The sequence below is a fragment of the Sitophilus oryzae genome, unplaced genomic scaffold, assembly GCF_002938485.1.
Source record: "Sitophilus oryzae breed Bouriz unplaced genomic scaffold, Soryzae_2.0 scaffold_1185_pilon_pilon, whole genome shotgun sequence".
NCBI classification, from domain to species: domain Eukaryota; kingdom Metazoa; phylum Arthropoda; class Insecta; order Coleoptera; family Curculionidae; genus Sitophilus; species Sitophilus oryzae.
Window position 1 is genome coordinate 270,804 of NW_022145821.1, and position 24,758 is coordinate 295,561.

The 24,758-nt window shown below is 31.2% G+C and overlaps 1 protein-coding gene across 4 annotated transcripts in view; it reads right to left on the bottom strand.

Annotated features, from left to right (window-relative positions):
• The window catches only part of LOC115891564 (hemicentin-1), a 602,580-nt gene that overhangs the window by 47,751 nt on the left and 530,071 nt on the right, over window positions 1–24,758 (bottom strand). For 2 of the 4 annotated variants that reach the window (XM_030912053.1, XM_030912054.1), the window contains exons 12-20: window positions 22,517–22,783; window positions 19,992–20,221; window positions 15,996–16,125; window positions 14,363–14,620; window positions 12,629–12,898; window positions 12,453–12,488; window positions 7,315–7,455; window positions 6,694–6,727; window positions 335–414 (exon numbers count right to left, since the gene is read on the bottom strand). In XM_030912053.1, the coding sequence (XP_030767913.1) occupies window positions 335–414; window positions 6,694–6,727; window positions 7,315–7,455; window positions 12,453–12,488; window positions 12,629–12,898; window positions 14,363–14,620; window positions 15,996–16,125; window positions 19,992–20,221; window positions 22,517–22,783 (1,446 nt within the window). The remainder of the gene's footprint in view (window positions 1–334; window positions 415–6,693; window positions 6,728–7,314; window positions 7,456–12,452; window positions 12,489–12,628; window positions 12,899–14,362; window positions 14,621–15,995; window positions 16,126–19,991; window positions 20,222–22,516; window positions 22,784–24,758) is intronic. The other 2 variants (XM_030912056.1, XM_030912055.1) reach the window with 2 other exon arrangements.

Genomic DNA, 24,758 nt, shown 5'->3' on the forward strand with positions numbered 1-24,758 from the left:
AGCCTAACATCATTTTAATCAAGCAGCCTAACTATAAAAATATATTTGATCATATACCAACATTACCAAATCTCGTTTTTTATCTTAAAAAATAAAAAAAGTTATAGGGGTGAGCCCCTTTTGAGACGCACCCGGTATTTAAGTTCACACATGAAACCTAATTTTCTTAGAAAAATTTAGCAAAAATTCTAAATTATTTTTAATTTCAGTTTTCGCAAATAAATGTACAAATTAAGCAAATTCACACATAATTCTAAGCTTGTTACAGACTGCTTCAACTGTTCTCAATTATACATATAGTGACTATATTACAGTGATCGATCTGAATAAGTACCTTGGTTCCCCAAGTAAGTCACCCTACCGCAGGGTACCAAAGGCAACCCAAGAACATCCGGACTTTGAGAGCACAGAAACCTGAGGATGGTATCAAATGTTAGTAGTTTTATTGACAGACGACTAATATTAAAGATATTCTGCTTTATTTGCACAAATTGGGTGGTGTAGATTGTGGGGTTCATTTTTTATAGCAACGTGGACAGATAAAACATTAATTGAAAATTTATGTTTCATTCTTTCCATGTAATGCCCTACTTCTAGCCATAGGTGCAATACTAATTTGCGATAAGTTGATTGGTCTCTTTTTAAATAACGAATAATATTTCTAGCTTAAGGTAAATGTTAAATTATATTATCGTTATTAAAAAGGTACCGTAAAGTAAAATGTGCAAAAAATAATAGCAAAAATAGAAATAAATTAAACTAATAACACCCATTAGGAGCATACCTCTTACCTCAGCTTGTCCAACTCCTTTTTGCCAAAAATAAATAAGAACATAACAAACTAAACAAAAGCCAAACACGTGATGGTAGAATCAGTGAATAAATATATTTTTGAAGCAAAAATGTCAATACATTTCAATGAATACACCAAATAAGACATTTGAAAAGACAAACTACGTTGCAGACTGAAAAATTTAAAGCACTGAAGTATAACTGATGATATCTTTCTTAAGGAAATGAAAAGTAAGAAATAAATATAAGAAAAGTAAAAAGTTTTTCTATTAAAATTTTCATTAATACTTTAGAGTATTTTTTAATTTCATTTTTTATCTATTAAATTTTTCATTAATAGTTTTAGACTATTTTTTAATTTCAATTTTTTAGTATTATTATTTTTTGTAGTCAGTTAAATGTAGTAGAAATATTTGTTATTTTTTTTTTCTTGATAAAGGGATAATTATTTTTCAAATATTTTATGAGCCAGTACTTCACTTTCTAATTAAATCATTGTTTAACAAATCAACCTGTTAAGAGGATCGCAAAGTATATTTAATATTCTTTGAATAAAAAGATTAAGGAAGGAGTATAATGCTATACTTGGCCTTGATAGTTCTGTTTGACGGTTCATTTGACACATTTGAATTTGATTTGAAATTTTGTGAATTTGTTTATCTTTACCACAAAACATTCCCCTTTAGAACTTTTTCTTTAATGACCATAAATAAGTAAAAGAGCCCTGTGAACAAACACTAGAGGCGACACCGATCATCAAATGATGTAAAAATTGCGAAGATTTAATCATCTAATTTTGACTCAAGGGGACGCGCTTAATTTTTTTTTAATTTTAATTCAATTTTCATTGTTTTCAAACTATATTATTAGATTTTGTTGTATTTTGTGAATGTATAAATGTTTTCTTAGTATAAAGTTGCATTATATTAACTTAAATTATATTACATACATATTTAAAATTAAAATATTATGACATATGTGTCAGTTGCCGTTTAAAATATCATCTTGCTAACAAAAAGTTAGTTATTGTCAGAAATAGTTAAAATATTAAAATTCACAAGTTATAATTAGTAATTAGATGATTCTATTATATTTTATATTATTTCAAGAACAAAAACATAATCGTACAGCGTAATTTTGATATGCAGGTTCAGAACAAAAAGTGCTGTAATATTTTTGAGTTTTTGTTGTCAGCCGCGGAAGTTTCAGTGATTTTAGTGTTGTCGGATATTTTTATTTGTGAAAAAGAAATATTGCGTTTGGAATGCAAAACTAAAAGTGGCAGTTTTATTGCAATGTAAGTAAGTGTTTACAAGTGAGAAATGCATTTTTAAAAATGAAGAACGTCTTCCAGAATCCCAGATTGGACCTTGAGTTGAGAACTAAGCTTGTTAAGGTTATGTTTGGTCAATCCTATGATACGGAGCAGAAACATAGACACTGAAAGTTCAAGAGATGAATCGCCTCGAATCGTTCGAAACATGGATATATCGAAGAATGCTTTAAATTCTATGGACAGCCCATATCACAAATACCGAAGTCTACAACAGAATAGGCAGAGAAAGAAAATTGCTCAATATAATAAAAATAAGAAAGACATTATAATTGGGGCATATATTGAGAAATGAAAAATATCACAACAGTCTTACAATTGATAGTTAAGGGTAAGGTTGAAGGAAAGAGAGGTCTCGGCAGGAAGAAACTATCTTGGTTAAAAAACATCAGAAACTGGACTCACCTAACTTTTGAAGAACTCATAAGAAAAGCCGAGAATCGTGAAAATTTTGCCAATGTGATCGAAACGCCAACCTCCACGAAAGAGACGGCACGTAAAGAAGAAGAAGTAAGTGTTTGTCCATTTTATATTTTACTTTTTTCACACTTACGATAATATAATTGACATACCTAATTGTTTTGTAATATATTCCATTTAAATGTAATATATCACTTTACAATTAAAAAAAAATATATTAAAAATATATACAGGCAATAATTGAAATTTTTAGTATGCGAACAAACACGAGAGGTGCTTTATTTACTTTCATTTTCTTAACATGACAGATAAAGTTCTAAAGGGGGATGTTTTGTGGTCTTTACTGAGCTTTTTTTTATGTTATTTATTATTTATTCTACAACTGGTAGTTATTCAAGAGGTGGTAGATCTGAAAGGAAATTTTGTGCTAGAACTTAAATTAATTGCGATTTATCAAAAAAGACTGTAAAATAGTTGGTCGTGTAGCGTGCGGTAGATCTCGGTCAAAAATCGATGGAAATAATAGAATAACTTTTCACTGGTAAGTGACTATACAAGGCGAGTCTTAAATAAGTGCAAATATTTTCAGGGCTGGTAGATCTCGATAAAAGAAACATATTTTCTCTTTACCATTTTTCAGATAAGTACAAAATAACCGAGTTATTTAAGTTTGAATATTTTAAAAAAATGATTTTTTTTTGGAAAAAATTTTGAGAGCCACCGGATTTTTTTCTGTATTTGCATCCTTTTTAGTGCCGTAACACATAACTATGGTAATATCAGAGATTAAGAAATTATACCGTGAGAAAATTTGCGGTAAACAGGCAGTTCTAAAAAGTTTTCGAAAAATATACAGGGACAGAAAGAAAATGCATTATTTTCAACATCTTTTTTTGCGAAAAAAGCCTCATAGACGTGTTCCTGGGGCGCTATTCTGTACAATCGTCGGTATCGGCAAGTTACCGACAGCTATCGGTACGTACGGCCAATGATTGTTTGTCGTGTTGATTGTTGTTGTCATAGTTACCGATCGGCCCTATGACAGATGTCTCAAATTTGTACCGACGACTCTCGGTATCTCTACCGTGAGGTTGACAAGGGCACGGTAGAGATACCGATTTTCGTCGGCACAAATTTGCGATATCTGCCATAGGACCGATCGGTAACTATGGCAACAACAATTAACACATTTTTACTATATACAAATACGTATCGAGAGCTGTCGTAACTTACCGATCCCGACGATTTTACAGAATCGCGCCCCTGGGGTCGAAATATACCGCCCCTGAAAATATTTGCACTTATTTAAGACTCACCCTGTATAATATACATATGTGTAGTAAACCTATCATTTATAAAATTGACTGATTATATTTTTTATTGCATTTTTGCTTTTATTTACTACTTGTCAAAGATTAGATGTCAAAGAATTTAGATACGGCAGTTTGACTTACCTGCTTCAGTAGCGTATCGGATGTTTGTGGTAATAAATACTTATTATAACTTATCTATTTTTATTAGAATTATATGTATATTTTTAAAATAATTTTAATAACTACCAATATTTATTTGACAACGTAAAATAAAACAATAAATTTTTGAGTCTACTCCACATCATATTTTTACACGTTTTAGATAAAATTAGAGCGGCACTGATAAACCGGAATTTAACGGATAAACCCGTTTTTTGACATGCTCCTTCCTTAATTTTATTATAAATTATTAATTACTTATATTACAAATTAGACGCAACGCAAAAAATCTAAAAAAAAAACTAGCTAAAAACATAAGATGAACATAGCAATATTTCCTTGATTAATGGTGCTAATCAGTGTCGTTTTCTATAGCACGTTAGCTTCTCTAACCATGGTTAAAAATAAATAACCCATATTGAAAATACTGTAGAATAAAATAAGTAAATAACCGAATGTTCATTATTAAATTTAGCCTAACCGGAAACGAAAATACTGACCCTTAATGATTCTAAATTTTAAACATCCTGAAAGAAAAAAATCTATTTTTTAACTAAACAAAAGTGCCTGTACAGGGTGAGTCAACGATAGAGTAAAGTCCATTATCTCATTTGTTTCGAGGTTTACAAAAAAAAATTAAAGATAAAAGTTATAGGGACGGTTAGGATACACATTTTAAAATTATTATAGAGTATACAGGGTGCTTCAAAAAAGTGTGACGAATATAACATATGTTTTTTTAAATGGAATGCCCTATTTTTTATTTTATTTTTAGATTCTGCGTAAAATTCCATAACTTTTTTGTATATAATGTTATATACCTAAATTTAATAGTTTCTGTAATATTTAAATTTGAATCTGAAGTTGGAGAACCAAAATTTGGTAGGAGAATTTAATAGCGATATAGAAAAAGACCTATGTAAAGATATTTTAGTTAAATGCTACAGGGTGTTGAAAATATATTTATGAATTTCGACTACTTAAAATTGAGAAATTTCAAATTTTTTAAATGGTACACCCTATATATTATCATTTTTTCTGATAGATTTTACAAAACTCTTCAACTTTTGTTAACTATGTCATAATATACTATTTTTAATAGTTTGCGATTTATTCCAATTTTTTTCTATTTTTGCCCATATTTTTATTATAATTACGCTATAACATCATAGTTGCCATGACAAAAAATAATAATTATCAAAATTTGTTGTCTGTTAAGCAAGTTAAGAACAAAATTTTAATTTTAGTTTAATATGTTGTAATAAGTATAAATTGTAGAGATATATAGTTACAGATTATCCTGAAATGAATTAGTCAATGTGACTGATATACACGAACAAGCCAAGAAAAACATATTTTTTGGTCCAGTACTAAGGGTACTATATATTATATAGGGCTTTGCTAAGTAGTATAAGAATTAGATGTAGATTATCTAGAAAATATCTTCAGTGTGTAATGGGACGGTTTCACGGCAGTAGTAATATTGGCTTTACTAAATGAATTATAAACTAGAATTACTACGAGAAAAAAAACTTTACTGTATGTCGAAAAAAATTCCTATATTAGTAGTCTTCAACAATTAGATAATCTAGTATTACCTTAATCCGTGGCTATTCGCCCCGACGCGCGACGGAAAATCCAAGTGTCCTCTTTCATAATATGGAAATACACCAAGAAATTCACGACTGCGGTTTTACTTTATTTGAGTAAAGTTAATTAACTTTAACTAATACCAGCAATTGTAACTAATTATTAAGCTACTTGTTAAAGATAAGTAATAAATTGTTTTGTCATGGCAAATATGATTTTATAGGGTAACTGTATTAAAAATATGGGTAAAATAGAAAATATTGGAGTAACTCGCAAACTATTAAAAATAGGTATATGACATACTTAATAAAAGTTGAAGAGTTTTGTAAAATCTATCAGAAAAAATGATAATATATAGGGTGTCCGATTTAAAAAATTTGAGATTTTTTAATTTTAAGTAGTTGAAATTCATAAATATATATTGAACACTCTGTATCATTTAACTAAAATATCTTTATATATATTTTTTTTTTCATCTCTATAAAACTCTCGTATCAAATTTTGGTACTCCAACTTCAGAAACAATGGCACCACTGACAATTTTTACCATACTGCAATTTAACATTTGTTTAAGCAAATTGAAATATTACAAAAACTATTGATTTTACGTATATAACATTATATATAAAAAAGTTATGGAATTTTACGCAGAATCTAAAATTAAAATAAAAAAGAGGGTGTTGCATTTAAAAAAACATATGTCATATCCGCCACACTTTTTTGAACCACCTTGTATACTCTATAATAATTTTAAAATGTGTATCTTAACCTTCCCTACAACTTTTATATTTAATTTTTTTTGTAAACCTCGAAACAAATGAGACAATGGACTTTACTCTATCGTTGACTCACCCTGTACATGTTGAATCTGCATTAATCTATGTTAATATTATATTTATGATAAATTTAGCAATTTGTATTCTTTGGTGTATTCATATCGATTTCAAAAAAATAAATAAATAAGAAAGCCATTATCACAAATTCTATTGCACTTGCTACCACCACCAATGTAGTGATAATAGATCATATTCCCCATTTTGCATTAAAATTTCGAATAACAGCCGAGAAAATAAAAAATAAACTTACTTTTCTCGTTCTTCCATTTCCAGTGGGTTATTGTCTGAATGTTAGCGAAAAAAAAACAAAAATTTGTTAATAAACACAACAAAATAAATACGTTAGTTAAAAAATTTGTATATTATACATCTGGTATATATTATGTTAGGTATTAGAACTAATTACAGACTAATTATTTCTAGTATTAGATAACGTAATGGTTATTGTATATGTATATGGTATCCTAATAATTGTGTTGATATTATTTATTCTTGTTAAATATATAGGTTGTATTAGTTGTTGGTTTCAGTAAAATTGATTGATGATTCATTTGATTTTAGAGGGCAGCACATTAAATTAAAACAAATAAGTGTTTGTATTTATATGACATCAGAACTTTAAAACACTATTCAATTTTATATTTTTTATGAGGATACCATAAACGTAAAGAGTTTTTATCGATTTTATATAAGGAACTAATACACCATTTTATAAGGTATCTTCACTTGTCTTTAGCTTAACTTCTTCTTGATGTTTCTGTTTCTTTTTTAAGAGTATCATTTCATTTTCCAAACACGAAATATTTAAATCTATTTTCAGGATAAATAGTGGGATACAGGAATAGGGACGTAATACTGAAAAACGACTCACATTTGGTGCTGGCTCTCTTCCTTCTGCAGAGAACGATGATAACGATGCAGATTATTATAACGCAGATGATGATAGCAACTATTGCCGCAATAATGATAATTAATTTTTCTTGGTTTAGTCGTTTCCACCAGGGCAAGATTCCTGAAAATAAAAATGGGTTTATGAACATTGTTTCTTAATAAACAATATACAGGGTGGTCCAAACTGTATTCCGGAAACTTCGACAGCATATTGTGAAGTTAAAAATAAGTAAAAAAGTTCGTATAAATGTATGTTCTAAAATGCTTAGTTTCGGAGATACTGGGTGTAGAAGTTTCATTTTAATTTTGTGGTCTTCCGAATAATTTCCGAAGTAACGTCAATATTTGGATGAAATTAGTGTCTAGGTGTTTTTTGACATGAGAAATTTGATTTTCGTGTCAATATGACTCCTACTTGTAGGGGGCGCCACCTACATGTGTTTTAACCGTTTTGAAGAGTAATAACTTTTCGTTCGTACCTGTATAAAACTATACATTTACGTGACATTTTACGTAAAAAATGTCTCTTGGTAAAAATCGCTAGAGCAACCGTTATTCACTCAAGATATTTAGAACGGAACAGTCAATACATGTCATTATTGACAAAAAATAAACTCGTTCAGTAGATAGTTATATGACTGAAATAATAAATTTGGGAAATTTTTATTTTTTTAAATTAATCATAAATTTTTCTGCGAAAAAATGCTGATAAAACAGTTTCTGTTGAACTTTTGGCACAAAAGCATTTCAAATTTATAATTTCAGTTTAATAACTATTTAGTCAACATGTTTAATTAATGTCAATGATGACAGGTATTTATAATTTCTATTCCAAATATCTCGAGAACCATTATTCGTAGTGATTTTCACCAGGAGACTCTTCAGACCAGTTAAAAAATATGTAGATGGCGCCCTCTACAAGTAGGAGTTATATTGACATCAAAATCCAATTTTTCATGTCAAAAAACTCCCAGATACCAATTTTCATCCAAATATTGACGTTACTTCAGAAATTATTTGGAAAAAATCGAAATAAAAATGAAACTTCTACACCCTGGATCTCCGAAACTAAGCATTTTAGGACATACATTTATATGAACTTTTTTACTTATTTTTATCCGCAGAATATGCTGCCGAAATTTTCGGAATACAATTCGGACCACCCTGTATAATATGCCTATTAATTATAATTACTAGGATATACACAAATCCAACAATATAATTATATACAAAAGTATGACGTTCATCCAAAATTAATAAAAATTATTTCTAAAAGAGTGAAAACTAAATAATACTACAAAGACGCGTATTGATTTTTAGGATTTAGAATTTTTGATATCTAAAACCGTATGAAAATTTGGAAAAGTATAAACGGGATTAACTATTTTAAAAAAAGCAAATATTTTTATTTATTAATTAATAAAAACGTATTTCTCTTGTAAATATGACCCGGAGATAATGAATGTTTACCACACTCGTGAGAGGTTGGTTGTTTTTCCTGAAATGGAGGGACAAACAAAACGTGGACTTTTTCACGCCAGTTCACGGCAAGAATTATATAATTTATTTATCATTAACTAACTTATCTAAAGGAGGTATAGTAAAAATCACGAAAGTTTTACTCGATTCAACATTTGACATCGTGTAAGGTAAACATTTGAGAGTAATACAAAGAATACCTGAGTATACATAAAAATCTAATTTGTGGTGGAGGTCATCGTACGGTCAGTATTTAAAATATTTTTTTCTAAGAGAAATTAGTTTTCTGTTATACGAGCCCTAACAACTAAATGTTCGGACAAACAAAAATTTATTAAAAATTTTTATTTTCTTTAACTGAATTATTTACATTTAAAAAATACATTAAAAATGTATTAAAATCTAACATTTCTAATGAGTATTTAAATAGTTTAGTTTCTATAAACATTAAAATAAACTGTAGGCCAATAAATAAAGAAAAAGATTGCACAATATCGTGACAACTAAATGTTCGGACACTTTAAAAAATAACTGTTCTAATATGCCGTTACATCGGCATGAACTTTTGCAACCACTGCAAGCCTGTTTAGCATTGTTTTTATTAATGATTGACATACGCCAGAGTAGAAATTTTGCCATAATTCGCTTAATATCATCGTCAAATGGGCAACGGTTTCTTGGGGATCGTGGTACAATTTTTGTTTTGTTTTATGCCACGTCTCGATAACATTAAGGTCCGGACTGTGCGAAGGCCATGAGGGGACCTTGATGTTCATGTCCCTAAACCATTTGCCCCGCCATCCTGTTGAAATATAAAATTATTGTTCTGGTCTTTGCCAGAACAATTGGTTACAAGGAACTTTGTCCTTCCCACTTGACACAAGATTATTTTTCAAATTTTTTTGATTTTTTGACGCATCAATTATGCCTTCTACCACCTCATACTTTTCTGGGCCTATTTTAGACATACTCCTTCAAATCATAATGCCTTTAGGAAATTTCACTGCCCTTTTGAGGCAATCTTTATCAAATAGATACTCTAGCGGTGTTAATTATATCGATATTAAGGTGACTCATGTGCACATGTAATCCGTGCACTTACCATTTGCGATTGGAATTATTAGCGTCGGATTGGGAAATTAATTAAATATTTTACCTTAATGTCATTTTTGTAGTTTGTGACATCAGAAGTTCCAATCCGACGCTGATAATTCTAATCGCAAATTGCAAGTTCAAGGATTATATTTGCACGCATGAATGATCTTTATGAAAGATGGACAGTGGAATTTCCTAAAGACATTATGCTTTTAGAGTTTATGTCCACAATGGGTCTAGGAAGGTATGAGGTGGTAGAAAGGCACAAAAAATGTGTCAAAATATCAAGAAATTTTGAAAAACAGTTTTGTGCCAAGTGCGAGAGACCTTTAACAGGATATGAATTTTATATTTCAACAGGATAACGGGGCATGCCATATGGCTAAAACTACTAAAAAATGGTAGCCTTTCTCATGGCCTTCGCACAGTCCGGACCTTAATGTTATCGAGACGTGGCATAAAACAAAACAAAAATTGTGCCACGATCCTCAAGAAACCGTTGCCCATTTGACGATGATATTAAGTGAATTATGGCAAAATTTTTACTCTGGCGTATGTCAATCATTAATAAAAACATTGCCAAATGGTTGCAAAATGCACTGGTTGCAAAAGTTCATGCCGATGTAACGCCATATTAGAACAGTTATTTTTTAAAGTGTCCGAACATTTAGTTGTCTCAGGATATTGTGCAATATTTTTGATTATTTATTGGCCTGCAGTTTAGATTAATGTTTATAGAAACTAAACTATTTAAATACTCATTAGAGGTGTTAGATTTTAATATATTTTTAATGAATTTCTTAAATGTAAATAATTCAGTTAATAAAAATAAAGGTTTTTAATAAACTTTTGTTTGTCCGAACATTTAGTTGTTAGGGCCCGTATAACCTACTTTTTTTCTAATGCACTTCATTACTTTTCAGTAATTTACCCTTTTTTTAAAGTAAGGTTATTTTGGATTTATTTTTTGAAAACGTCAAAGAGGAAATATGTTTCTTTCATCGAGATCATAGACAAACTAACAAAAGCAAGACTTTTCAAAGGATTGAGGAAGTCGAATTATTGTTTTTGCGCTGGCCAGTTGAGTCAGAAATCATCGCGCAGTCGCACTCGTCAAACCTAACCTAAATAAAACGAAAAACGTTTTTGCCTTGAACCATCCTTGGACGAACTGTTGAATTCCTGATTTTGCGTTTTGTTTGGTTATTACTATTATTTTATTAGCGTACAAAACGAAAACAAATAATTTAATGCATTTTACATTTATGAAGAACATAATAATTACTGTGATTATACATATTATTGTGATTACATCGCTAACGTAGACAAAACGAAGGTCCTACAAATTGACTGTAAGTTATAAGAATCTTTATCTTTTTAATCTTTTTATGATTTGAATTTTCGTGCTTTATATTTTATAATAGACTCGAAATGTTAATATTTTTGCAAATTCTTGTGAAAATGTGAAGTTTATGTTTTTGTTTTATATTTGAAAAAGTTGTATATTTTTAAGATGTTTCTTGTTGTTCCTATTATTAATATTATAATATATATATAATTATTTTTTTATACCTTTTGAAGAATAATGCTTTTATTTCGTTTACCATCACTGTTGTTTTTTTATCATCTTTTTTGTTATTTTAATAAGAGGAATACGTTTTCGTTTATTTAACTTTTGTTTTTATATCTGTAATGTCCAGAAATTATTGTTTATTTTACCGATGGAAATAAATTTATTTGATTTTAATAAACGCTTTTTAATTAAACATCCTTGTCTAAAAGGCTACTACAAAATACACAATCCATAAGTAAACCGTCCTCGTTTAAAAGGCCAGTTGACGCAAGCGCGGTAATAAACTCTTATCAAACTTGTTACCGTTTTGCAGTACAGCGTTGACGCGTCTTGCTTTTGTTAGTTTCTCTATGATCGAGATCTACCAGCCCTGAAAATATTTGCACTTATTTAAGACTCACCCTGGAAGTAAACATGAATTTAGTTACGTATTAGAGTACGGCTCTTCTGCTACTCCTGCTATCTATTTTTTCCTTAAAAATTAAAATATTGACTGCCTTGACACATAGTTTTTCATTATATTGGAAAAGTTACATGAGAAAAATGTTATTAAGGCAAATGCAAACTTTAATTCATATTAAAAGAGAAACAGTTTAATGAACATCTAAAATAACTATATTTTCATAACTGGTAGAACTCCGATACTCATATCTTTTAAAATATTATATAATTTGTCAAATTTTATATACAACACTTATATGGTGGATTTGTATAATCTAGCTTGTTTCAATTTTTTAAATGAATAAATATAACTAAATAAATATTTATACGCAAAAGAATACAAACAAATAAAGGCAATTGGGACAAAAATAAAAATGTAAAATATTTAGGTTTAGAATAATAAATAAAAATAATACGAGTTACGAAATACAGCTGCCTCGTATCTTGTTCAATAGTGTTTTTATTAAATGAAGCAGTGATTTGAGTGCCATAATTAAATACGTGGATGGGACATTGTTTTTACACTGTACCTGTATCTTCAATGAAATCAGATGGATCATGTATTCCTAAAATATTAAGTAGTTCTCGTAAATTTGTTTCAAAAGGGTTATACTTCTCAAGTTTAAGTTGCTATCTTTGAAAAATATTTCACAAAGTTTTTACTGGTTTGTTATATAAACTGAGACTGTAAGATTGTTTCACTCACCTGCCACGTCCATTTCGCATGGTTGCTTGTCACTGAATCCAACAGAATTGTTAGCAAAGCATTGATAGGTCCTTTTAGTGTCCACTGTTGAATCTAGTATTAGGAAGCTCTTTAAACCGTCCTGAATGACGTTGTTGGTTTCGGTGTACGTTTCGTTGCCTTCTTTAGCTTTCCAGAAGAAAACCACTTCCTGAGGATTGGCCTGGACGGTGCACAGTAGAGCTGGACTGCCATCCTTTTCAGTGCGGGTTATCGAACATTCAGGAGCGTCTAAATTTGAAAAATGAAACCACAATTAAACAAGAAATATTTTTGGAAAAATGAATTAAAATTGGTCTATTTAATACACTTTTAATATACAGGGTGTCCCAATATTCCGTAGATATCGAACTATTACGTATTTTTGGAATCAAAATAAGTTGAACACAATTTACCTCTATAAAAAATGCTTCGTTTGCCCGTTAGAGGACATCAAACTTTAAAAAAATAAACACATTTTTTCAGATACTTTAAGAACCGTTATTCTGATTTGAATGAAATTGTGGTTGTGTATGTTTTGTTATGTGCTTTAATATTTGATTTTATCAAACATCAAGAAAAAGTACGGGAATGGTGAGAACTACCCCAGCCCTACATAAATTTTAGTAGAAGTATTTTTTAACTCCACCGCTGACAGATTTTCTTTTCGTGTAATGGTTCCTCTAGTATTTACTACATTTTTTGTCTCTTGTAAAAAAACGCCACATCGCATAAACTAACATAAAATTCCATATTTTCGCCAACTTGATATTAGAGCATAACAGATTTTATGCTTTTCCATAAGTTGATGTGACAAAAAACGTTTTATGGAAGTCAGCTTCGGGAAAATATTTTTTCCTCAAAAAGTATGCGCGGTGGTGTTTTTTTACAAAAACAAAAAATTTAGTAAATACTAGAAGGACCATTTTACAAAAAAAAATCGGTCGTAGGTTAAGTTGGAAAGTATTTATACTAAAAGTTATGTAGGGGTGGGGGTAGCTTTCACCCTTCCCGTACTTTTTATTGATTTTTTCAGAAAGTTTCATTCGTATTGGAATAACGGTTCTTAAAATATCTAAAAAATATGTTTATTTTTTTAAAGTTTGAAGCCCTCTAGCGGACAATCAAAGCACTTTTGTATAGAGGTAAATTGTGTCCAATGAACTTATTTTGATTCCAAAAACACCTAGTAGTTTCATGTCTACGGAATATTGGGACATCCTGTAGGTATAAGGCGCCGCCGCGGCGCCACAAAGCTATGTAGTAATCAAGACTAATCTGGACGGGGCCTACTTTGTTTCGGAGGAATTTGAACCGCGATCCTCGGCTATATCATTTTCAATAGCCACCGACTTGTTTAAATTGACTTACGAGATATCCGATCTTGCCTCGAACCGCCGAACAATAATATTTAAATTCTTTTCATGAAACAACAGCACGAGATAGTTTCCAGACGGTCGCCCGTCGTTCAACTCGCATCGTCTAAAGTCGCTTAACTTCGGTGATCTATCGGGAAGCGACGTAGCGGGCCGTTGCCCCACCAGGTATATAACTTACAATAAGATTGACGTTAGTTTTCTTGCAAACTTTTTGAGTGGTCTTACTTCTATGTGTATAGCTTATGTAGTAGCGGGAAATATTAAAGTATTGACACGCTATTATTATGTTATTCTCGTTAGACGGTTTACAAATTAATATTGGTTCAATGGAACTTACATTGCACATTGAAATAAACTATCGCATTCTCCTTGCCGTGCTTGTTGGACGCCTCACAAGTATAACTTCCAGAATCTGAGCGCATCATAGGCCCCAAACGCAACTCTTCTCCGTAGTCTTTAGGCTCTGCGGTGGCGTTCTTCTTCCACTTATACGTAAGATTGGGGTGACCTTTTCCATGACATTTGACAGGACTTGGAGATTGGCCTTCTACGACGTTGATTAGATTCGATGAAACGCGTACGTCTTCAGGGGGATCTAAAAGAGAAAATAATTGTTATTTCAAATAGAAAAATTATATTAGACCAAATAATAGCAGGTTTAGTCATAAGTCAATTAACAAAAACAACATCCTCTTCACAAAAAGGCCTTAAAACTAGCATCATATGACATTGGAATACAAGGAAATCTCCTTTATAAAATATTAAAATACATATCCAACGACATTACTTTTTTAAAACATTTTTTTTTAATTTACTAGGACTAATTTCTACATTGTTGTTTCGAGTCACAGTTATTGAGTTACTGTTTCATCGAGCTCGAAACAACAATGTAGAAATTAGTCTTAGTAAATTAAAAAAAATTGTTTTAAAAAAGTGATGTCGTTGGATATGTATTTTAATATTTTATAAAGGAAATTTCCTTGTATTCCAATGTCATATGATGCTAGTTTTAAGGCCTTTTTGTGCAGAGGATGTTGTTTTGGCTAATTGACTCAGTCAAACTGTCCTGATAATGGGAATAAAATTCTCGAAAGCTTGATATATTTAAAAAAGTTGTTTTATTTGCCTGTGTGGTGATTATTTACTGCATCCTCCCTTAAATTTTGAGTTTTTTCTTAGATCAAATAAATAAGTGAAGATCTATGGTGTTTATTAATATACCGAGTGCGTGTTAGAAGTAGCTCACCCCTATAACTTTTTTACTTCTTCATATAAAAAAAGAGATTTGGTATGTTAGTATATGATATATTTGGGTTGATGGATGGATTCAATTGTTTTTGGTCACTTCCTGTTTTACTAGAAATGACTACAACTTTTGATAGAAAATGGCACTCTGAATAGAATTACATATCATATGTCAACTTTTGCAACTATAGGATTGTTCCAGTATTTTGAATTAGTCCATCTATACGTTTCTGTTATTTAATAAATAATTAAAAGGTGCTCAAAATTGCAACTGAACATGTTGTGAAAGCCGGGAAGAAAATTAGCCGTGATTATGTAAATATTCCTTTTCTGTATTCAACACTATAGCTGAATTGAATAATAGAAGTTTTTTACATTGTAACAATGTTGATTCCTCTGTATACTGTTTGACAGTTAATACACAGATTTAATAGATAAAATTAAGAAGGAAGAAATCAATTCATATAGAGACATGCAGTATTAAAAGATAAGAGTAGAAAACATTTTAAAAATAAAATAAAAAATACAGGCTTGTGAAAGAAAGGGAAGTTTAAGTAGAAATACTAGTCTAACTATAAAGCTGATTAATTATTTTGGTGAAACCTGTAACTCAAATTCGGACCAAACTATTTTTATATAGATGAGTAAGAAAAATTATTTATTAATACGTTCTTAATACGCAAATTTATTATTCATTATTATGTGGCAGTATTTCTAATACTTACAATCGACAGCTATTTCGATGGTGGAACTGACTCCGGGTCCAATTTGGTTCGATTCGCTTTGACAGGTGTAATTGGAGTTGGGGTCAGTACGGTTCAGCCTCTGGCCCGGCCTAGCCGTCATATTCCATATCTGGAAAAACAGAAGAAGAGGTTGAGTGTGAAACCCACATTGCGGTCGTCGGACTGAAGATGAATTATATATCAAGACATTTGGACTTGTTAAGTGGATATTTTAGGTATTTTTTCGTACATCTATTTATTTTTATCGTTCGTGTATAGAACTAAGTTCAGAGCTTATTATTTTTACTGTTATTAATTTCATAAGATTTTTATTTTTTTTTATTGGTTATATTTTATAAATAAGTGCGATTCATAGTCTGTAGTATTATGCAGACCTATTGGAATAAAATAGGACTTTTAAAGTTAAAAAATTGATGGTTAAAGAAATTTCATATGTATGGTTATCTATAATATATATTCCGATTTTATTATTATAGTACAATCCTATACCTGTAGAAATATATCTCTCCTAATATAAATTCCTATAGGGGTATTTCGCCACTGCAAGAAAATCTCCAAAATAAAATAGTTATTTTTTGTAACCACTGCTGCGTTAATGCAATAAAAAGAGAATTTATTCAAAGAAAACACACATAATCACAGATAACTGCGCGCGGAATGCGCGCGGTGTCTTCACCGGCCGTCCCAAATAAACAACGAATATACAGGGTGGCGCACCTCATTCGTCTCGGTTGATTATACGAAAACGGAAAGATGTAGGGAGGGAATGTGCACAATTTAAAATTATTTTGAAATGTACAGGGTGTTTCAGAACTAAGATCCATACCAAAGTTATATTTTTTCTTATGGAACACCCTGTATTTTATTTCATTTTTGGATTCTTGGGCCCAAAAAAGGTATTAATTATAAGGGTTAAATATGTTTAAAATCTTTGGTTTTTCAGATATTTAAAGATATTTAAATTTGCATGCTACAATGGAATAGGTTATTAACACCCTGTATATTACTTTTCAGAATTAATTCTTGTGCTGAGTTTAAAGGCAGAGAAATAAGCTTTAGAGAAAAATGTTATTCCTTCCTTAAATGTATACAGGGGTATCAAAAATTGCTGGTCTATTTTAAATATTTATTTTACATAAAAACTTTGTTATTTCAAACGCAACACTATGTATTTTTTTAAATAAGTCGAAGCAGTTTTAAATGCTCTTTCAAAATATATTAGGATTTCCTATACCTATCTGGCTCAGATTTTGAATAAAAAGGGATTTTTCAATAAAATTGTAATCAAGATGGCTAGTGCTGTCACAGGAAGTTTCTAGTGACAGTTAGTAGCTATTTTCAAAATCGAAATTAGTTTATGGACTTATTTAAATTTATATCAGTTTACTTTTATTTAATTTACCTACAATAGTTTAATAAATAATATTTATTAAATATGTGTTTATTATTCAATCAAGAAAAACGAAGAAGTAGTTCTTTGAATTATTTTACGATGACTTGTAGATATATGCATTTTCCATAAAAGAGCCAACTACGGCAAATTCATTTTCTTCACTTCCAACGAGAGGTTTCTGCCTAATAGGTTTTTTATAAAGCACACTACCAGCTCTGCAAAATAGGCCAAGCAGTTTTTCAAAGAAACGCTTATCAGGAAGATTCCTCTTTGTATATCTTTGAGCATAAGCCCTTGAGGCCAAGAAGCAATTTTCCTCACAAAATAATATCACTAGTAACATATCTATTCGTTCCGCCAGCAGATACTGTTTTATTTCTCTTGATAAAGTAATAAATACTTACTTATTAAACTCTTGTAGGTAAATTTAAGTAAACTGTTATAAATTATAAATAATAATGTCCATAAACTAGTGTCGACTTTGAAAATAGTTACTAACTGTCACTAGAAAATTGCCATGGCGACACCAGCCATCTTGATTACTATAATTTTACTGAAAAATCGCTTTTTATTCAAAACCTGAGCTAGATAGGTATAGGAAACCCTAATATAGTTTGAAAGAGCATTTGAATCTGCTTCGATATGTTTACAAAAAGACAGGGTGTTGCATTTGAAATAACGAAGTTTTTATATAAAATATATCCTTAAAATAGATCAGCAACTTTTGATAGCCATGTACAAATTTAAGGAACCAGTACCATTTTTCAGTAAAGTTTATTTCTCTACCTTTAAACTCAGCATAAGAATTAATTCTGAAAAGTAATGTACAGGGTGTTAATAGTCTATTCTATTGTAATATGCAAATTTAAATGTCTTTAAATATCTCGAAAACCAAAGATTTTAAACATATTTAACCCTTATAATAAATACCTTTTTGGGCCCAAGAATCCAAAAATGAAATAAAATACTGGGTGTCCCATAAGAAAAAATATAACTTTGGTATGAATCTTAGTTCTAAAACACTCTGTATATTTCAAAATAATTTTAAATTGTGCACATTATCTCCCCACATATACCCATAAAATATTTTGTTTCTACATCTTTCCGTTTTCGTATAATCCACCGAGGCGAATGAGGTGCGCCACCCTGTATAATAAAGTGGAGCGTTAAAAAACCGATAGGAAATGGTTCGCGACAAGCGGTTTGCTGCGCAACTTGAAAACACGTACTAATACAGGCGAATCGGTGTGCGCTAATAAATACGCATTTTTAGGAGTCAACTTGAAAGAGCAAATAAGGGACAGCCATACGTGTAAAAAGTAAAAGATACTGTTAAAGAGTGGCAAGCCTGAAGTGTCAATGGATGCCACCAAAAAGTCACATTATGGAGACCAATGAGAACTACAAAAAGTGTTATAAACGTTAGAACTGTGCCAGGAAGACAATGGATGAGAGTGGCTAGAGATCGGATAGCATGGAAAAACTTAGGAACCAAGCTTAAAAAGAAAGAAAGAGAAGAATCTACTTAAAACCCTTTTAAAATATTCTTTTATATTCTGTATAATTCTTAGTAAATACCGTATGATTGAAAAAAACGGGGTCAGCGATGGCTATGAAAGGAAGATCGCTGTCATTTTATACGAAAATTTATATGGGAAATGTCACCGATCGTCATTTCCCAGCCAACTGGAATCCGTTTTTTTTCGATCATACGGTACATTTTACTTCATCAATTAAGAAAATAATTTAAACAAAACTGTCTAAATAATTGAAAATAATTTTCCCTTACGCAATTAAATAATTCGGCTAGTTTATACTTTAATAAAAAAAAATCACAATCACAAAATATTTTTGACCGAAAGTTCCAATATTTTTAAATTAAAAATAACTTTAAAAATATTAATAAAAAACTTTTGATCTAATCTAATTATGTCACAGGTAAATTCTTTAAAAAAAAAACATTCTCGAACTTTATAAAACTACGGCAAAGATTTATTTATAGAGAGCTTTAGCGAACGAGTATGCAAAAAGTTTTTCGGTTCTGAGCGGTTTCATAAACTAGTAAGCTGGGAACGAGCTTAAGAGCTTTGTGTTATAAAGGAAACACGATTTTACAGGGATATTACATAAAGTAGGCCTTCAAGAGCGTTTGTTCGAAAAGTCCTTTATGTTCCTTTCAATATTGAACGAGCTGATTGGAAACAGAAATTATAAGGTTTCCAGATTTTTTTTTATAAACTGCATATTGTGGGTTTCAGGTAGAATTTTGTACACTGTTTATTCTAAGCTTTATATTTTATATAATATATAAAAAAATGTTTAAAATTCAATGTTTGTTTATAGGACACTGTGTATATATCTTATCTTCTATTTTTACTTTTGTTGGTATACTTTTTTTTAATTTTTTTATATAATAATGTTCGTCAGAATGACAGTTTTCAGATGACAATTTTAAGTAGTGATCGACATTTGTACTTTAAAATATAGTAATAAATAATTTTATTTTTAAATAGAATTAATGGGGTTGTTTTATAAATTTTATTATATTTTTTTATTATAACATATAATTAATTTATACTTACAAGTGTAGACTCGATGGATTCGAAAATATTCTTCTGCAAATCGGGGGGATGGATAACCGTCTTATTGTAATAAAGCTTGTTTCTTTCGTTAAATTCCAAGATCCTACCGTTCTTCTTCCATATTATGTTACACAGAGGGAAGCACTCCACCCTGCAGGTCAGGTTTATATGTTGTGACGAATACAGAATGCCTTGGTAAGACTTGAGCCTGTCAAATAAGGCTGGGGGAGCTAGAAAACATTTTAAATTAAAATTTGTGTTTAGTTGTAAACTTAGACCATCTGTATACTAACTAGACACAAACTTCTGTAAATGGTAGTTTTAAAGCAGTTTTACGTCAATATTTCTCAGAATGACGCCATATTCGGTACGAAAGATCGTGTTCTATTTGGTAATTTTTTCTTATAGTGCGATGCTACATGGGAGACGTAGGCAACCTTTCACATTGATCTGTAATTTATGCTTTGGCTGCTACATTTGTGTAGCTATTTTGCAAGTAAAGTCTTTGCAACAAGTCAGGGAAGATTTTGATAGACGACATTTGAAAAATTACAGAAAATGCAATTTACACGTAAAGCAAAATGACAAACAATAGCTGTCACTATCACGTACCCTCTTGTTGGACAAATTTTACATGATACTCATCGCCAAATCCTTGAGGCATTATCTATCGCAACTAAGTTTTGCAGTTCATCACGTGATCATTCATATGATTTATCTTTTTTATGCTTTAAATGAATTTATATTGTTCAAGAAATACAGATTTTCTTGGAGTGAAAAGGAAATAATGCCATCACAGCCAGATATCTGGGAATAACCCTGGACAGTAAACTTCTCTGAAACAGGCATATTAAAAACATTACCAGCAAAGCCACATAGGCTCTCGTGATATGCAGAAGACTGGCGAGAAATAGATGGGGCTGCGCCCCTAACATTTTGCGCTCGATGTATGTAAATACCATGATAGTACGGCCCATGATTATCTTGGAGCAGTTGCTTGGTACACAAAACTAAAGCAACGTAGAGCAAACCTATGCAAAGTACAGAGACTGGCATGCATCTGCATCACAGGTGCCATGAGAACATGCCCAACACCAGCAATGGAGGTCATCCTAGACCTAATACCACTGCACATTGTCGTCGGTAGATATGCCAATGCGACAATGAGTAGAATGGTTTTTGACGGAAACAGTACTAAGAGGAATGCATTTTCAGATTAGAGGCCTTGGAACTCCCATTGGATGGCATACCAAAAATTTACAACTTTGAGAACCTTTTTTTACCTCACGGTAGTATTAATAAAAAGGATTGAGAGAGAGAAACGTTTGCTCAGCATGTAAAAGACCATACCATAACGTGCTATACTGATGCTTCTAAAAACAAAGAGCTTCTAAAAACTTTTGGGCCGAAAACTAAATACCCCGAACCAATGGGCACCTACTCCAGCATACTCCAGGCAGAAATTTACTCTATCGAGAGATGCGTACAACTTATCTTAGATAGTAAGTATCGAAAAAAGGAAATAGCCATCTTATCCGAGAGTCAAGCAACACTAAACGCAATCAACTCAGTAACCATCAATTCGAAGTTGGTCAAAGAATGACCTATGGGTGCCCGCTCATCAAGGGATAGAAGACACTGAAAAAGCAAACGATCTAGAAAAGGAGCGAACACTCCATTAACTAGACCAGAACCGTTCTGCGGGTTCAGCTTCCCAAGCGGAAACCAACTTAAAGCGGAATTCAGGAACCTGGAAGACTCCATCCGTAACCTGGAATGGGAGTCTTCCAACGGTCTAAGAAAATTGAAAAAGTTTCTCAGAACTTACGACCGAGAAAAATTAAATATTTTTCTTGGTTTAAATCTTTGGAATATCACAGGGTTTCTAACAGGACACTGTCTCCTCAACGAACACCTCAATAGATTGAAGCTGAGAAACAATGGCGAATGCAGATTCTGTGGGAAGAGAGCCAGAACACCTCATCACTAGACAGTGGTGATGGAGAGCTGGCCTCTGTGGAGCCGTCTGGCTTTTGTCAAAGCCCTGACAGTATATGATGAGTTATAACTCGTTATAACTGAAAAAAGTGGAACACACAATAAATCTGTAAAGTCGCCGGTGATTGACCCCCCTCCTAAATATTCTAAATATGGCTATTTCTGTTCTACCAATTCTAAGTTTTCTTTTAAATGTTAAGTTTTTCTACAATAATTTCATAATTTTACAGTCTATGATGCACATTTTCTAAACACAAGGATAAATCTTCTCTTAGGAGAAATCATTCTTGGATATTAAGAATTTTGTTGCTTATGTAAATTTTTGCTTCGATAAATATTGACAGATAAATCTCATTTCAGTAGACAATGACAGTGGATGTTTCAAAAAGAAGTGTTTTGTTAAAATATCACTAAAGAGCTGACATTCCTAGGATATTTCAATCATGAATTATGTTAGCTACAATACAACGATATGTCTAGCTGTATGATGATCTAAGACCCTTAAACACCTTCGACTATGTATTTACCGTTGACGTTAATAAAAGCTGTGGCCGGGTCGCTTTGCCCTCCCTCGTTCACCGCTATACAGGTAAAGTTGCTCCTGGTCTCCAGGCCCACGGGCACGATCTTGTGCTTCGACGTCGTAATTTCCGTCATCTGATGCGAGCCCCTGTACCAGATGTAGGTGACGTTCTCGGGCCGGCCGGTCGAGTCCACTTTGCATTCTAAATTCACCTCGGCACCTTTCACCACTTTCGAGGGGTAGTAGCGAATCTTGGCCGGACTCGGAGGGTCTGGAAAATGGATATTCGTGATTAAAAATTTTATTTGATGTGTGATGACATGTTTATGCTTGGGTAAAATTAGAGCTGCAACAAGTCAGCTTGAAAAAGGATTAAGTCTTATAGTGGAGTGCTTTAAGACCTTATGGGATACAAACCTCGGAATTCATTTACTGTGAACGAATTTTTACAAAACTTTTTGCATTGTATTTTTAATAAGATATATTACAAAGTTTACCCATTTAAATTCGTTGCTTTCATTTTAGTATTTAAATAAACATAAATATAAAAATGCATACATACAAGATGGCTCCACATTCCGGAAAAGCTCTATATCAGAATTCCTATATTAGAGATTTTCACTTCAAACTTTTTACAAAATATGTCTTTAATGATAGTTCACATTTAAAAAATATTTTTATAGATATACAGGGTGAGTCAAATATACAGGGTGTCTCAGATTTTAATCGGGAAAATTTAATAGACGATAGAACTTGAAAAAATAAAACAAAAAGTTTATATCAACTTGTAAGATTTAAAGCTTCCTTTTCGAGATACAGGGTACCATTAGAATACCAATTATAATATTAATTATCAATTAGAATTTCATTTTTTTCGCAAGAAGTAAGCAAGATTGGCAAAAAAGTCAGGAGGCAAAAAAATAATATTTTTAATTATTAAATAATATTAAACTTCTAAAAAAGCCGTGGCGTGCCTATTTTTTCCTTAAAAATAATTTAACAGTGATGCCCCACCGCCCCCCCTGGCCATTAAACTTAAATCTAATTACATCAAATTAAGTCGCATAGTAAGTATTATAAACGGGTCAAGTTATATCAAAATCGATTAAATAGTTTTTCAAACATCTGATTTTTTTTTCATTTTTAAGTAACTTTAACACCCTGTATCTCGAAAAGGAAGCTTTAAATCTTACAAGTTGATATGAACTTTTTGTTTTATTTTTGCAAGTTCTATCGTCTATTAAATGTTCCCGATTAAAATCTGAGACACCCTGTATATCTATATTTGTTTAGTTCAGTGAATTTGCTATAAAATTCCGGTTTCAAAAATATCTTATTACCGTAGAGTATATTAAGTGGTTTTTGAATTATGACCAAATTCATCAGGACGTCAATCTAGACGTCCAGGAATCTTCGTATGATAACTTCTAATTGAGACGATCGACTTATTGTAAGTTTATCGCTAAGAAACCGCCGTTTGCCAACTATTCAAATTGATAATGAATAGCACTTAAGGAACGTACATATTAACTAACGGACTATAAGAAGAAAATCAAATGAAGCAAATCTTACGTCAAGAATAGATGTGTTGACTAGGCCCAAAAGCAAAGACATGGTCTCAATATAAAAATTACGAAAAAATGTAGTGTCTTCTTCAAAAGCGAATATTTCCAACAAAAATAAAGCTAAATGAGATGAACCAAAAAACAAACCATCGAGAAAGGATGTATCTAGATGATAAAATGATTTTTAAATTTCTTGCTGTTGTTTCTAACGTGATTGTCTAACGTGATTTTTAAATTTCTTGCTGTTTTTATATATTCCACAGGGTGTTTCAAACTTTCACCAAAATATCAACATTTTGTTTTCCCTCGTATAATTAACAAATGGGGAGTTTCATTTTTAATTTAGAAAAAGATACTAAAAAGTAAAATAACTTGGCTACACACTGCTTAAAAAATCATCAAAATCGGCCCATTAAAACAAAATATATTAACCTATAAAATACATCAAAGCTTCAAGGTGATCATTTTTCGTGCCTGTGAATGTATTAATAAAACAAACCTTTATTTTTTTACTGGAATCCAAAAATCAATTAATATATAGGGTTTTCCATTAAAAAAAATATAACTTTGATGTCTAACTATTTTTGGGGACGCCCTGTAGAACTCTACATAATTTTAGAAAATGCATTCAATTGACTTACATAAGCCCACAAAATTTCACATCAATACAAACTTTTCATC